This window comes from Bemisia tabaci, chromosome 6 (genome assembly GCF_918797505.1).
Source record: "Bemisia tabaci chromosome 6, PGI_BMITA_v3".
Lineage (NCBI taxonomy): Eukaryota > Metazoa > Arthropoda > Insecta > Hemiptera > Aleyrodidae > Bemisia > Bemisia tabaci.
Window position 1 is genome coordinate 25,021,203 of NC_092798.1, and position 16,706 is coordinate 25,037,908.

The 16,706-nt window shown below is 38.7% G+C and overlaps 1 protein-coding gene across 1 annotated transcript in view; it reads left to right on the plus strand.

The window, feature by feature from the left end:
- Positions 1–16,706, plus strand: part of sff (sugar-free frosting) — a 133,594-nt gene that overhangs the window by 53,819 nt on the left and 63,069 nt on the right. The window contains exon 2 of the mRNA XM_019059283.2: positions 1,008–1,102. Within this exon, the coding sequence (XP_018914828.1) occupies positions 1,008–1,102 (95 nt within the window). The remainder of the gene's footprint in view (positions 1–1,007; positions 1,103–16,706) is intronic.

Genomic DNA, 16,706 nt, shown 5'->3' on the forward strand with positions numbered 1-16,706 from the left:
ATTGTATTCGAAAAGTAAGGGATTCTAAACTCGTAGAAAAATCAATGGGCCATGAATGTATATTTCTCTATATCCTATTTTATCTGATCGTTATTCTCTTCAAAGGAGGCCGGATGGACGATGGAGCTGAAACAAAAGTGTTCAGCATAATGTTTCATTGTATTTTGTTGATCACATGGCGACCATAAATTTAGTGGCAGAGAAAATACCAGCAGTGCAACTTATTTTTTGGCTCGCTGATCACGTTGGGTCCCCCTTCGAATTAAGTGCAATTTTATGAGCAGACTGCGCCTTTGAGATCCTGCCAAATAGGTCGAATCTTCTGATGTGGTCCACAGAATCATGTATTGTTTTCCAAAGCGTGGAGGATACACGAATGAGGAAGCTCCCTTCTTTGGAATAGAACTGTACACATCATTTGAATTAATGTGACTAATTTGGATACTGTATACCATTGGAGTAGAGTAGAACTAATGTTTACTTCACGGTTCAGTTTTTAATAAAAAATTATGTGGGTTGACTATCAAAATTGTCTTAGTATGGAACTTATTCTCAAACCGCATCATCTATTTACGAGCGATGTAAATGAACATTTTCCTATGATCAGCGACTTATGTCTATGATAACAGATGCATGTCCTGCTCAGCGGTCTGTTTAGTTCCAAACTTTCTCAAACGGGGTCTTACTAATTAGTCAATTATTCAACACAGCACACAGCAGGTATCTTCAAATATTTTAAAAAGATTCAAGATTTTGAAGATTTAAGTATTGGTAATTTGGTCACCATGAGCTCTGGATTCAAAGAATTTCCCTGAAATGAAATACTTTTTGATGCATGTGTTTCTACAGTCTGCCGTACAAATCATTCCTTGAAATAATTCCGTCAAATAATTGCGGTGATCTGTTAGATGCATGCTTCTTTTTTTATACTAAATTATAAATATGGTTTTCATTATTGATACTAAGAAATTAATCATTACTAATATCCTTTGTGTTATGTGTTGCAGGTCTCGTGAAATTAGGCGTCCATTGTGTGACGGGTAAAAAAGTAGCAATTAAAATAATCAATAGGGAAAAACTTAGCGAGTCCGTTCTCATGAAGGTGAGTAATATTAATTATACGTACAAATTTTTCCATGTTTTTTTCTCCTTAGTATCATAATTTCATTGCTTTTTAATTCCTAAACGCGCAATGAATGGCAATGAACGCGAGGTGGGTCCACGCGCCTTCAATTACATCAATAGGCAACAATAATGACCAATGAGTGGGAATAATTGCATCCTCGCGTTTCGCTAAAAGGAGTTGTTGGTTTTAAATGTTTTCTTGAAAGCGCACTTTCTCATCTTTAGAGAAACATTTAAAATCAGCAGGAAATTTCAAACTATTCACTGGAAAAAAAAACACATTGGATCTAGAGTCCAGACTCTTAAAAACATTGACAAGAAAAAATACTCTTGATTCAATCGGATTTTTGCTTTAATCAAGAACCAAGCCTCTTAATTTGAGCGGATTTTCTTTTGATCTAAGCAAAAATCTGATTGAATCAAGAGTATTTTTTCTTGTCAACGTTTTCAAGAGTCTGGACTCTACTTTAATTGTTATTTCATATGGAGGACGTTGCTTCAACTGTTCCTTGAAGCCCCTCTCTTTGATGGATGACGCTCGGTGAAATTCCAGGAGAGATACGTACCTCAAACAATTTGCCCAAAGCTCCTTTAAATTATGCAACTACACGCGCGAGTCGGACCCCACGCGAACAGGCGACTGTGACTCATCGCGCGTCGATGGGGACAGACGATAGGCGGCGCCTTGTGCGTCTGTGCGTAATCTTCCTCTTTCAGTATTTACGAGAGTTTTATTGGCACTAATCGCAACCTCTCACAGTCGCGTGGGGGTTGCTTGTAAAGCACACTCCAAAAACATCCACCATGGTATTTTAAAGGTGGATTAAGCCAGCACGAGTGTGCATCGCAGTAAGAGAAGGAACGGCTCTCTCCCACTTTAGTAATATGGCTAATGCCACTACTCTTCAATTTGAAAAATATTCCAAAAATTTACAGCGATAAATTTTTATTTAAATTATGGCATCACCTCGAGACTCACATTTCAACATGTTTATGAAGCGATGTCCCTGTATAGTTTGAATTTGAAATCTATCAATCGCACTCAGAATGCACTGAGCCAAAGTTGAGAATCCACCATACGTTTGACATGCTTAATTTTCTCTAAGCGCGGAAAAGAATCGATTCGACCGTAGTTCCTGAATATATACTACTGAGGAACATACTAAAACTGCTAAATATACTAGTACTATAACAGAACATACTATACACGCGTAACAATTTTAATCGGCCCAACGTGCTTAAACGTACTATGTATACTTGTATCAAGGAACAACGCCGTATGAGCATGCGAATCTTGCCAAATTCTTTTCGGAAAAGATTTAATTTTGGAGAAAATTATGAACATCCGTCCTTGCAATTTTTAGATTTTTTAGATCAAATTACGAACAAAATCCTCTGTAAATTTGGAAGAGAAATATTCTCAAATTTTTCCGAAAACCCACGATTTTTCGGAAGAGATTTGGCAACGCCTGAGTTCTCATACGTCGTTTTTCTTAAGCACGACAGTATAACTAATCGAGCACGTGTGCAACGATTCCGTGCGGAGTAAAGTGAAAAGCGTGAGTAGAAGGCGTAGACATTGACTCTTGCTTTGTGACTATTTTGGTTTCAAATGACTTTTCATTCTCCTGCCTTTTGGTCCGCCGATCGAAATGGATGTAAGTCAATTATCACTGATGGCCCATGCCAAATTACATTGAGCAACGTTGAAAGGTCTACTGATAAACATTTCTCACTTCGATAAGTTCCTAGAACTTTTTTTCTCTCCAAATGGCAATTCCGTTTCATATCTTGAATCAAAAGAGCACGAGTCCGCTGAAACTTGAACCGCGGTACATATTGTATAATTTTTAGAAGGGATTACCTGGGAGAGAAAGGAGGGAGGGGGAAAAGACGTACGTCATAGATTGATAAATAATATACCCTTGAAACATCAAATAATTTTTCAAGATCAATCAATTACACCGAGTAATTTAAGTGCGTCTTTTTCAGGGAAAGGGGTCGAAAAAAGGTAACCTTTCTAAGGTACAGTTAATTTATCGAATTCTTAATTAATCATCAATACTATTGCAAAAACCATATAATGGCTCCATCAAAACGCAAATTTTTAGGCATATAACCACGTGAATGACGTCGTAAATCGAATTTTTCAACGCGCATTATATCGGTCAATATTAAACGTAGAGAGTTGCTGTTTGGACGGATCTAAATATTTTTAGCTAATCTGGAAGAATCAAGCACCAAAACCTGATTCTGTGACCAGCGCAACTAACCCATTAGTCTACGCTCGCTATCCCTTGCTCATTCACGAAATTACCTAACTGCATAGGGGCGTAGATACAGCACATATCGTTTCTAAAATGAGCCAAAAGTAGTAGTTTCTCATTGCAAAATGTGGTCCAATTTCTCACTCAGAACGTGCACGTACTTACAAGGTGATTGCCGAACCTTTAATGATACCAAATTTCATTCGTCAATGCTCTCATTTAGTCTGAGAACGACGGGAGTAAGGCGCTCACTGCGGTAATACCTCGGCGTCTGAAGTATCGGCATGGCAACAGAACGAGGTTCCTACCCTCCTAATTCGATAAACTTCCGCCCTCCCTCCCCTACATCATCCCTCCTTCCCTTCCCGCGTTTTCGCGGTGCATCGCGATTTCTCTCAGACGTGTTTCTTGATTCAAAGCCCCACCCCCCCTCCGCCCCCGCGTTCCACCCTCTATCTAATTAAGTTTCGTTTCAGCAAACATCAACACTTCATCAATTTCAATGAATGGCGAATGTACGCCGGTACACGGGGCACACCGTTAATGGCATGCATTTGCTTTCATTTGCATCATGGCGCCGGGAAAGTGAAATGATGTTGCGGATTTTATTACCGACTGTTGAAAAGTTCTCTAGGCTGGAAATACAAAAGAATCATAGGATATCATGGGATTTTATGGATATCACTCAGGCTGGATATGTAATGGAGTCACAAGTGAATTGGCCATAATAAAATTATCTGAATCAACCAAAATTAAGGGGAAAAAACAGATCAAATCATGGGATAGTTTCGAATTTTCTCTGACTGGTGAGTTTTTAAATTTTATTTTAACCGTTGACCTAGTCTGGTACTTTTTACATAATTGAACAACAATATCATGCTTAAAGGAAACCAAAATTCGGTAATTCTGTGTTCAACAAATATCCATCATAATTTGTTGAAATATGCTTCTTCTTTTTTGGGAACGATATTCAGTATGCGAGCCCCACAAGATGTGCTTTTCCAATTGACTCAATCATGGTGGAAAGTTTTGAGGCAAAGCTTGGATAGAATGAATGGGTTTCAATAAAACAAACGATTGGTATCAGGTATTAGAATTTATTCGTTAGAACATACCCAAAATATGAAAAAAAGAAGGAAGGAAAAGAAAAAACGTGCAAAAGATTTATGAGCATCTCTTTTGGTGAATGATGTGTGACAAACATTAGAACTAGAGCTACAATTAGAATAAGACTCTTTAATAAAAAGTATTAATTTTAAAAAAAATGGATGTTTTAGAGTATATTATTCCATTGTGCTTTCAATTTAAGGCATGGCTTTCGATAAAAAAAACTGTAATGTCTCCATAATATAGGTGTGAATTCAGTAAAAATGAAATGAATCCTTACGAGAAAGTACGAAAGGAAAAGCTTTTAACAGAATTAATCGCTTAATTTTCACAATAAATCATGCATTTCATTTCAACTAAAACAAGTGCACTAATTACATTGCGGTAGGGGAACGAGAACCTTCAACTAAAATAAATTGATGTAATCTGCGTTAATTTTAATGATCATAATTAACGAATTATGTACGCGTCAATGGTAGGTACAACTCGAAAACTCCGTATCTCAATACATTTCATTATTTCAAAATATCCGTTCTAAGTTCTTACTCTATTCGATATAGGAATTCTCTGATAAATTACATTTTTGCGAGAAATATTCCAGGTAAAAAATTAGAGAAACAAGATAAAAATCATATGAAACGTGAAAAAATATCCGACGGTTGGTTTTCCCTCATTAAAAAGGTAACGAAGGGAGTCTGGAATATCGAAAACGGAGATGCAGGGTTTCATGGTTCCCCCACCAACGAGTCGCAAATCCAACGAAGTTTCTTTCAGGTTTATTCACTCGAAGATATCCATCCCAGTTCTACCGTATTTGAGAAGAACGCCATATGAACCTTCAGGCATTGCCAAATTTCCGTTGATAAATCACGAAATTCCGGAAAATTTTTAAAATACTTTTCTTAAGATTTTTTAGAGAATTTTGCTCGTAATTTTATCTGAAGTGTCAGAAAATGCCAAGGGAAAGTATTCATAACTTTCGACAAAATTAAATATTTTCTAAGAGGAAATTTGGCAACATTCGATACATTGCTCATACGGTGTTTTTCCTTAGCACGGCAGAGTTGAACTCATAATCGATCGGAGAAAGTTCGACAGAATGGAGAGGGAATAAACCGCCAGCCGTCGATGTAGGTATCCTTTTAATTTATTAAATAAAAAGACCTTCGATTCAGGTTAAAGTGCAATACCATTGAGCGCAGGTTTGATCACGGGGAAATGCCTCTTTGAAAAGAGAGGGGGTTCGGCAGGGGGCACGGATATCGTGTAAGTAAGCTTTACGTCCCTTTAACCCTCGTCGCTCTCAGCACCTGCGGCATGGAGGGATTTTCCAACGTTGTCAAACGCCATCCAAGCCGGAGGAATTTCGTCTCTTCACCCCAAAGAGTCCAAACGACTTCCTTTCCATCGTTTCTTAAAAAACTTGAACATTAACTATGAAAACTTCACAAACTGATTGCGGTGGACGCAAGAATCGTAAGACAGTAAGTTGGAATTTATTAGTCAACGTGCGTTTAAATTCTGCAATTGCCTTCCTGAAGGGTCGTAACTAGTGTTGCACCAAACAGCGTTGCTCTTGGAGGGAAAATTGTGCTCATATTAGCCTTATCCCTCTGTATTGAGAATTCCAGTTTTCTGGATTTTTCACGCACGTTTGCTAAAAAATTCAAACTTAATGTATAAAAACTTGCTCTTTCTGTGTTTCATGAGTGCACTAGGACGATGTAACACGGAAAAAAGAGGTAGGGGTAAAACTCAACTTCATTAAGGATCTTAAAATTGTGGTGGTAAGTTTTCCAATAATATATGTCACTAACCCAACTGTTGCGGTGCTACCTTCAACTTGAGTTGCGGCACCAACAAAATTAATTGGAAATGCCCATATCATCCAACAAAATGGGGTTATTGCCACAATTTTAAAGGATTACCCCTAATCCTCTTTTCACGTGAACTTTCAACTGTAGACGTGGGTAGAAGAAGGCCATCAGCAAGCCTTTTGAGAAGACAGCTTTCAAAGCTGTGGTTTTTATTGTAACCGGGGACTACGCCCCCTGTCCGTTATCCGACCCCCCAAAACGCTTCGCGCCTCGGATGGTATGCATTACGCGATACTCAAATGATTTCATATAATAGAGAAAGACGTACGTAAACTGTAACTATAGCAAACGGAGGCCCCTTCTTCCTATTTCGGTTTCACTACCATCCAACCAGAAAACATTTCATTCCATGCTGTGACCAAACACTCACCAACAGGAAAATCCGAATAAAGAATCCCCCCCCCCCCCGTATCATTACAGAACTCGTTACATCCACCAATGAGATACGATCCTTAGTGTGCGTATGCACGTGACCAGTTGCCTTGAAATTACACATTTAAAGGCACGAAACTCTTAAAATTTCATGACTTGACTGTGAGATATCGGCAACGTCCACGGGATGTATTCGATGCAAATCATACCTTCGTTTAAAACTAGCCCCCTGAAAAGGTTGTCTCCTGGTAACAGAGGACCGAGGTTTATTCATAGCAATGCGTGCATTCTTGCCATCCGACGAAACTTTTTCAACGTTTCCGATGATAATCACCGTTACACGAGTAACCTTTCACAATCATTTGTAACTTTGGCAGCGAAAGCGCCCTTTCGGGTCTCTCGATTACCGTCGGATAATGATGGTTGCAATTATGAGAAACGGAAATAAATCGCACTGTTTCCCTTTGAACCACCTCCGCGGGGTTGGTTGTTGCGTGTTGCATTCAATCGCTCCTGCTGCACTCTAGTGGCCTGGCTTGCATTCATCTCCACCCACGCTACCCGATCGGTGACGTTTAATTATAGCCCTTTGATCAGGACCTCGCAACAAGGTGATTGTTATAAACATGTGAGGTTGTATTTTCTGCATTGCTTCGGAAAATCTCATTGACATAATATAACGGGAATCGTGAAAGTGGCAATTAACCGCTCTGCATCTGCTCTCGGATCAGCCTCGCATGATGAGAACGGGAATAAGCAATAGCACTTACACTTTGTATCAAATGGGGAAAAAGTTCTTTTAAGGACTACACTGGAAAAAAAACACATTGGATCTAGAGTCTAGACTCTGAAGAACATCGACAAGAAAAAATACTCTTGATTCAATCAGATTTAAGCTTAAATCAAGAACAAAGCCTCTTAATTTGAACGGATTTCCTTTTGATTTCAGCTTAAATCTGATTGAATCAAGAGTATTTTTTCTTGTCAATGCTTTTAAAGAGTCTAGACTCTAGATCCAATGTGGTTTTTTTTCCAGTGTAACTTTGAACTATGAATGTACTTTTAAATAAGTTTGATGCGTTCCTAGCAGCAACGACTGTTCAAAATTCATTTTAAAAACTATGGAAATGCTCGTCTCAGGAAACGCTTTTAAAGTAAAATGTTTTTCTTTTAAAAAAAAAAATCTTGAATTATTAATTGTAGATTTTCAGCACAAAAAATTGCTGAAAAAAGGGTTTTAAAAAAAACACTTAAAAAGTAGTCATTTTTAAGGAATTACTCGCAAAAATTTTATAAAAAGTTACATTTTACTCGAGGAAACATATAGCCGAGTTGGTCCGAGTTGCTCGTAAAAAGTTTCCTAAACGAACGTCAAGAGCTTTTGAAAATTGCTTTTGAAAGGTCATTCTTGAAAGAGATATGTTGCGGCTTTTTGAAAGGTGGTATTTATTTTTTAAATCAGCGATCTTTTTTATATTTTTGAGGGTTATTTATTTGGTTCATCATTTGTTCATTTGCTTAAATTAAAGGTTGAGCTGAAACTTTGTGCTCAATTTAACTAGGGATATACAATGCCGTTACTTCATTTATGATTTTTATCTGTCATTTGAGGAAGTCAATTCAGAGGCTATCAAGGACAATTTTGCAACGTTGTAATGTAGCTAAGCAGCTCTGGTTTTGATTCCTCCATTTTTGTCTAGCAATTAGAGCCACACAGAGGTGGGAATTCTTACGTCAGGACCCAGACCTCGTTGTCCGACCATTTGAGGCTCGTGTAGTTCGCAAGATTGCAACTGGTCCGAGTTGCTCGTTAAGTAGCACTAGCTTTCTGATTGGTTGATTTCTCTGATTGGCTGTTAGATGATTGAGACGTTTAAGGTAATTTTCGTCGATCAACATTTTTTTCCGCCTAATGATGACTGCTGGATGTGTCGGATTGAGCAAATTACTGGTGAAATTTCATCAAATTAGCACTATTCGTCGGGATTTGTGAATTGAAATAAATTGCATGCTGAGAAAAACTTGTAAAGGGAGCTCTCTCTTAGATTTATCCTCTATTAATTTATCCGTAAAGGACAAGGGCTCAATGCTGTCAATGAAGTGTTGCTCGGTTTTGGGAGAAAATTAAAAAAACAAACCTCAAGTACGTCTTTTCTATCTTGGGCTACGTTGTTCAAAGTAGCCCTTGCAGCATCTTTACATAAATAAGACGAACGAAAAAACGAGGAATTGGAAACAATTTGGAAATAGAGCACGTAAATGTACGCGCATTGATGACGGCGCGGCGCAGACATACAACTATTCGTGCTCGATGGATGTGCGTGTTGCATCTGCAAAATTGAAGGCGCGATGGCACGAAGCGTAAACTTGCAACGCTCCGCTCTATGCTGGCAATGAGATGTCTCTTAGATTCGAGAAAGAAATTAAAAAACGAGTTCCGATTACATCTCGACTTTCTTCGACTGTTTAGACACTCAATTTTTTCTTTTTTTAGTTTAGTGCCTAATTCTTTTTTTAGGATGCATTTGTAGACCCACCTACGTCTAAAGGGCATATGCGCTGGCCCCATAAAACCCGCGGGAAACATGTTTCAAGGCAAGCCTCGGATCAATCTGACTCGGCATGCAGGCATCTAAGGGTTGACTTACTCTACTATTTCATCAACAAAATATACTCCTTATACGTCATTAATTATTTGCAAACCCACGCGCTTCTTCTCGATGTTAAAATTATTTGACTCAGACTGTATTTTTAACATGAGATCAGAGTGAAAACTTGACTAAAACTGGAGACATTCCTTTTCCTGAAGCAATGCAAAATATTGAGTCAATTTTCATGCAGTTCCTGTATTGAAGATAGTCTGAACTAAAGCTGTTTCAACTGTATGGAATTTTCAATACTTTTCCAAGCCACCCAGCGGGCTGATTATTGAAATGTATAGACAAAACTATAGACAAAGAAGACATAAGGAGTGTAGAGCGATCCTATTGGTTGAAATGGGTGGTTCTTATAGACTAAGGGGGTAAATGATGGACTAACTAACTATCGGGCCTCTCGTGGGTTGCCGTTAAGCCTATTACCTACCTCTTTTGTCCATTTCAACCACCCGCTTCCACCTATAGGACCCCTCCATATCCTTTTTGTCTTCGTTGTCTATTGCTTTGTCTACCAATTTCAATAATCTGTCAGCAGGGCAATTTTTTCGGTTATGAGTGAACGTCAAGAGCAAATTTTTGCGAGCCACCACGGTAAAGTGAGCCGAGAGAGTGTAGAGGAGAAAAGAAGATTTTTTTTATGGGATGATGGCCGATTATTTTGAGTGGGTTGTTAGTGAGAGTGGCCGAGCTGTTACTTTCAACGCGGAAAGTGAGGCTGGATGGAAAAAAACGAGGGAGCGTGGGAATTTAAATAGGTTTCACAGGGCGGAGAAAACTTTTAAAATTTGAAGCCCACCTCCAAGCTAAATAAGCTCATAATCCTTTGCGCACGATTCCATCAATTATCTTTGGGAGCTCACGCGAGAACTTGAGAGTTATTTTAGACTTTTCAAACAACGTTAAATAAACAGAGGCGTGAAATTCCAGTTGAACACCTCTTGATCGAAGTTTATTTCTCTTTTTTTTTTTTGTGAAAGTTGTCTCTGCGACAATTATTACTCTCTAGACTGGATATCCAGCTGGTGGTGAAACTAAAAAATACATACCTGAATTTGCGACTTTTGAACTCACACTCGATATTATACACTTTTTTGCTTGTGATTTTATTTTTAATTTTTTATCATACTTTTTGTATGGGATTTTTCAATGTCCCCTCGAAAATACTCTCTAAAAAGGGGCTCCTAGCGAACTTTTGCTGGCGTGTTGAAAGGAGTTATCTTTTGTCTGAAAAATCACGATTAGCACATTGAGAAAGTGAAATTCACTCCTAATCTCTCAGTTTGCGTAGATAATTCGCGCAATTTTAATATTCCCGCTTCATGAAGTATATTACGGCGAAGACAAAAATAAATAAATAATAAAAATGTCAAAAGTTATGAGAAAAACTGCGAGTTCTTTCTGCAAATGGAACCTAAAGGGTACGAATATGAACTTGATACCTGTCCCTTGCATAAGATCTTAATGAGTGGATCTCAACGCAGGGCTGCAAGGCTTTATAGAATAAGGCTAGATAATAATTTTTGAGGCACAAAATTATCATTCAAGCAACGTAATCTACTACTGCTCAGTGCTAATCGGAAGAATTTGCACTTCAAATAAATTAACAAGGCAAACAAACCGTCGTGCGATTAAACACGGAGATTTTTAATTAATGGAGACATACCCACCATTGCAACGGAGGTGCTGGAACTCGGAAGTGCTCCTAATGGTTGACAGTGCCCACGTAGAAATGCGGATGAGGGTTTATTCCACTAAGCAATTGGGCTTCCTTTTAAGGTGCCACTGCAATCCACAGTGCGACGAGTAATGGTGTTTTGAAACCCACCTGTTCGCCAATCTGACCATACAAGCAAAATTGCTTACCGAGATGCGTTTAGATGTACGTCTTGAGGGAAAATGTAGCAAAATCAGTAAAATGATCAACTGGCATCATCATCGTTTATCTCGCGGGAAATGAGATAATGTGCACAACAAAGTCTCCAATGGATCGTGTTCAATAGTGGTTCGATGTATCGTTTGATTCAAAACAATTGAACATAATCTCAAACCATAATGCTAGGATTTTTGTCAGAAAAGCTGAAAATGAGAATTTTCGTAGCAATATAACTACTTTAGGACTCATACGAATCAAAAATCTATCACAAAAAACTGTTCTGTCAGATTACTCAATTGTCTTTTGAGGCTATGTTTATTTTTGAACCGATCGATATCGATACAATCTCACCCGTTTGATGTATCGAATACGATCTATAGAAATTTTCTCACAGGACAGTTACGCGGTGCACGACGTTTGCGCACACTTTTCGTACCGATAACGTTTGCGCACAAAATTCCGAATTTTCATTTGCGCACAGTTTTACCGATAACGTTTGCGCACACTGCACTATGTGGCAACGCTGCATTATACGGAGCATATTTATACGCACGCATTGTTTAAAACGACCAGAGGGGGCGAGTAAACGAGTGATGAAACAGAAGTGAGTGAGTTTGAGAGTGTGTGTGAGGTGCTTATTTCCACATGAATTATGTAAAAAATAGTTAAATTAATTGAATAAATAGTATTGGCTATACTTACAGATTTTGGTTTTACTTTCGCCGGAAGAAAATGCCATCGTCAGAGTCGTCTGAACTGGAGCCAATAGTATTCTCAGGATGGCTGGTGGGTGGTTCATGAAAGGAAATACTCTCGCCGGAAGAAAATGCCATCGTCAGAGTCGTCTGAACTGGAGCCAATAGTATTCTCAGGATGGCTGGTGGGTGGTTCATGAAAGGAAATTTCTTCGTCCAGATCGTCTTCATTGAAGGAGTCTGAACTGGAGCCAATAGTATTCTCAGGATGGCTGGTGGGTGGTTCATGAAAGGAAATTTCTTCGTCCAGATCGTCTTCATTGAAGGAGTCTGAACTGGAGCCAATAGTATTCTCAGGATGGCTGGTGGGTGGTTCATGAAAGGAAATTTCTTCGTCCAGATCGTCTTCATTGAAGGAGTCATTTTCAGCTCCCGAGTCATTTTTTGAGTCTGATGCATCTTGCTTCGCATATTTCACATCACGGATCATTTCAAGGAACTCCATTATATCGAGGTCTTTACTTTGAAAAGCACTGGTCAGCACAATAACTTCATCATCTTTCGTTTGTTGAGCCTTGCGTTTATTGAACAACTCGCCATTCCGTACGGATTTTATTTTTAAAGAAACAATAGTCTGGGCCTTAAAAACTTGGTCAGTTGCTTCGTACACACTTGGATGGTGGTAATAAAACTCGCCTTGAAGTTTACTATTGAAGCCCTCAACCCCATTAGTCGTTGTGCAAGAATCTTGTGTAAGGGCTGGCCCACAGATGAGGGGGGAACATCTTCGAGTTTTATGTAATTTTTTCGAATGTAAGCAACAAATGCAGAGGCGCCACTTACATGAGGAGTAGCACTGGCCAACTGCTCAAATGCAGCAGGGACATCATTGGCGGGCAGATAAGACAAAGAGAAGAATAGCTGTAACCATGATTGAATCTCTAACTGCTCTCCTTTTTTTTCTGACCGAGTGAATGCATATCGTAGCACTGGATATTTCTGTATCCGCCGCCACCAGCTTTGCCCAGATGAAATCTGCAGCCCCTAATCGTTGCATTAGGGAAAGCTACTTTAGCGGCTTTGTGAGCGGAGGATTCGAAGTCAAGTAGGAGAAGTTTAACGTTCAATTCTTTACCAGTGTGTTTAACACACATTTGTTTCAATAAATCCACATAGCTGAGTAAGTTTCTGCCGCTTTTGAGGGGAGGAAGAACGTGGCAACATGCAAATAAAAGCCACGATGGAACACGTGGATTGTATAAGTTTGTTTGAAATGCTTGGGAGCATAAGTGAATGTTCCGTCTCCCAAAATAACATCATCGAAGTCGACCAAAAATTGCAGGTTTTCTTTACATGTTACGGCGACAATCTGATGTTTTTTATCAACTCTAATAATCTTTTCATCGGAAGAGGTTACCGTACTGGCCATCCCGTCCAAAGCCCCATCAATGTTCTTTGGTACGGGTTTCTTCAATTTTTTTCTAGCGCGATAACTGGACTGTGAAAGGGACGGTAGGTCAGAAAATGTTACCTTTTTTGAATTCTCAACCTCATGGCGTATCAATTTCAATGGTGGTTCATTTAGATTTTCGGTTGCTTTTCTCTTCAGACTGGTTCTTATAAGCTGCAGCTCGATTTCTTTATCACTTGGTGGAGCATGTTGCGGTCTGTGTTCCTTGTTGGTCGTTTCAAGCAAAGTAGTCATCGGTACATCTGTTTTGATCGTAGCCCGGCACTCTTTTTTCGAACACCGCCAATGTATATTTTTTTTTTTAACGCGAAATTGTCGGAATTTATAGCCTTCGACTAGTATCATTGGTTTGCCTTTATTGCTTCTCATTATCTGAAAGCCCGTATCAGAACTCATTTTATTAAATTTTAACTGAAATACACTCACACACACTTGCGAATAAAGGAATAAAAACGGTTTAAAATATGCTGTCAAACAACTCACGATTATTAAAAACGATTATTATCATTAAAACTGTTTAAAACTCGAGCTAAAACACGTTAAAAAGTTGCACATTAAAACAATTTAAAATTCGGCACTGTGTTGACAGCAACGGTCCGCAGGTTACTGAGTTACTCCTTTCCAGACACACCTCTTCCTCCTTTTGTCGTGGACCTTCCTTATCACAACACGATAATGCACCTCGCCGACAATAACAAACCCGGGCCCGGTGTCGGGTGATTCGCGTTGCGTAGGTGCAGCGTTGCCACATAGTGCAGTGTGCGCAAACGTTATCGGTAAAACTGTGCGCAAATGAAAATTCGGAATTTTGTGCGCAACCGTTATCGGTACGAAAAGTGTGCGCAAGTGTCGTGCAGCCCAGTTACGTGGCGTGTTTTGCGATTTATCGATCGATTTGCCATTTAAACGTAAGGAAAAAGATCGAGATACAAGGTGTTCGCAACGAACTCTTTCATGATCGATATTTTACCATAGCTATAAATATAGAAGTATTGATAATCGATCTCTCACAACTCGCCACTGTCACCGGACATTGTTCTTCTTTCCTTTTCAGAATTTTTACCACTCTCAGATGGTAGAGGGTGTGTAATTTTGTCAAAATGTGGTAAAAAGATAGTAATGTTGTCTTCACTGGAGAAATGGGTCAAAATTATCAAGCCTCCCTATCTTGTGGTGGACTTCAATAAATATGTAACAGAGCGTGATGCGCCACAACATATACTTTCGGAGCGAATGTAGTTCAAGGATCGCGAATAAAGATTCGAGTCCTACATGAATGATTCAAGAGCTTTTTAAAATAAATCGACGAGGAAATGACGTTGTTTGCTAGGTACCCTTAAATGGAGAATTTTGTGCGCTGTCAAGAATTTTAAGCAGATGAGACACCATCCATAATCGATATAACTTCCAAACTCTCCGATTCAAATAAAACACCAACATCTAACTTGCCCTAATTTATATTCCATTATAATACCGTGAAATACATTTAAATATGTGGTTGTCTTGAATCATCATGAAAGACAATGGAGAAGCGTAAAGAGCAAAGCGCATTAATTCTGTCAATCAGATCAAATGCCCTTTTATCTGGGGAGGGGGGGGGATCTATGTGCATGTTAATTGACTAAATGAAAACAAGCAGAGATATCCAACACAAAGTGTTGATATGGCGCGTCAATAATTCGTACCTTGGATGTTGCACACTTGTCACAATAAAGGAGCCAAAAAATCCTGTCATATCTCTAAGGCACTCAGGTTTGTGATCTAAAACAAATGTGTACACAGTTATTGTAAAAATGAGACGATTTTATTAACATTATATTTATAGACTACATAAAAACTGGACATATATGAGAAAATGATACATTGTTTATTTATAAAAGAATACTGAATGAAAAATTTAAAAGATATAAATTTTAATAAATATTTGTAAAATTTACAAGTTATCAATTTGTTATGAAGTTAAGAATTTGTACTGATAAAAATTGGAGAAGTGTGTCATTAATAATCTATTTCCATTCTAGAGTTGGATGCATTTACATAGACAGCTTCTTGAAATAAGGAAATTTTCGTGTCAAATATTTTGACTCTGCGGCCAATATGCTCTTTCTGAATTATATTAACATTGGCGTTCCATAAAATAAGATTAAGTTTATTATCAGCATAATCTGTAAGTGTTACTGCTCTGCGTTCATATGGTTTCTGATATGTATTTATGCCGGAGGAAGCAGAAAATACTTCAGTAACAGTGCCTTCGACATGAACAATAGTATTTTGGGGAATCAAGTTATTATTAATGTCTTCAAATGCAGCAAAATTGTGAGTGACATCAGGCAAATTGACCTTGTTTTTGCTGACTCGTTCGATTTGTGTTTTCTGGGACGCAATTAATTCATAGGGATGACTTGTTTTATTAAAGAGTGGTGCAGCAGGCTTTACTATTGCCTTCGATATTTGATAACTTTCATTCAATTCTAAAATTGAGGCTAATTTTTCAGCTTGTTCATTGAATCCTGTTAACAGAATGGGCATGTTGCAAACTTTTGCTAGAGCAGAATGAAGAGTTGTTTCCTATAGATAATGCCTCAAAAATCACGATGAGCGCATCGGCAAAGTCTGAAATGCACTCATAAATTCACAATCTGCGTAAGAAATTTGCGTTATTTTGAGCTTCCCGCTTCAAAAACGATACTACTGCACAGGTGAACATTTTGTTAGATGAGTCCCTCCATCGTCGGCAATATTCATCATGGCCGACGCTTGCGCAGTTCCGCGAGTAATTCGAGGAGAGTTCAAGATCAATTAAGGCGGGCGAGGAAAATATAAACGTAAACACGCCGATTGTTATCTGATTTAATCCTGTTCAGATGTTATCTCGTCCCATCACACGTGTTTTGGCGGACTGGCGTCGGCCATGATGAGTATTGCCGCCAATGGAACGGCTCCTCTAACAAAATGTTCACCTGTACCGTAGTATCGTTTTCGAAGCGGGAAGCTCAAAAAACCGCAAATTTCTTAGGCAGATTGTGAAGTTGTGAGTGCATTTCAGACTTTACCGATGCGCTTATCGTGATTTTGGAGGCATTATCTGTAAGAAACAACTCTTAGTTTTGCTCTAGCAAAAGTTTGCAACAGGCCCATTTGGCCAGACATATCTTGAAGGATGGACTTAATTATTAGTCCATTTTTCTGGGGGCTTTTATAGGAAGCAAGACTGGTAAGCGAGACTACTTTACCAATTATAGGCTTTTGATTTTTGTCTGTG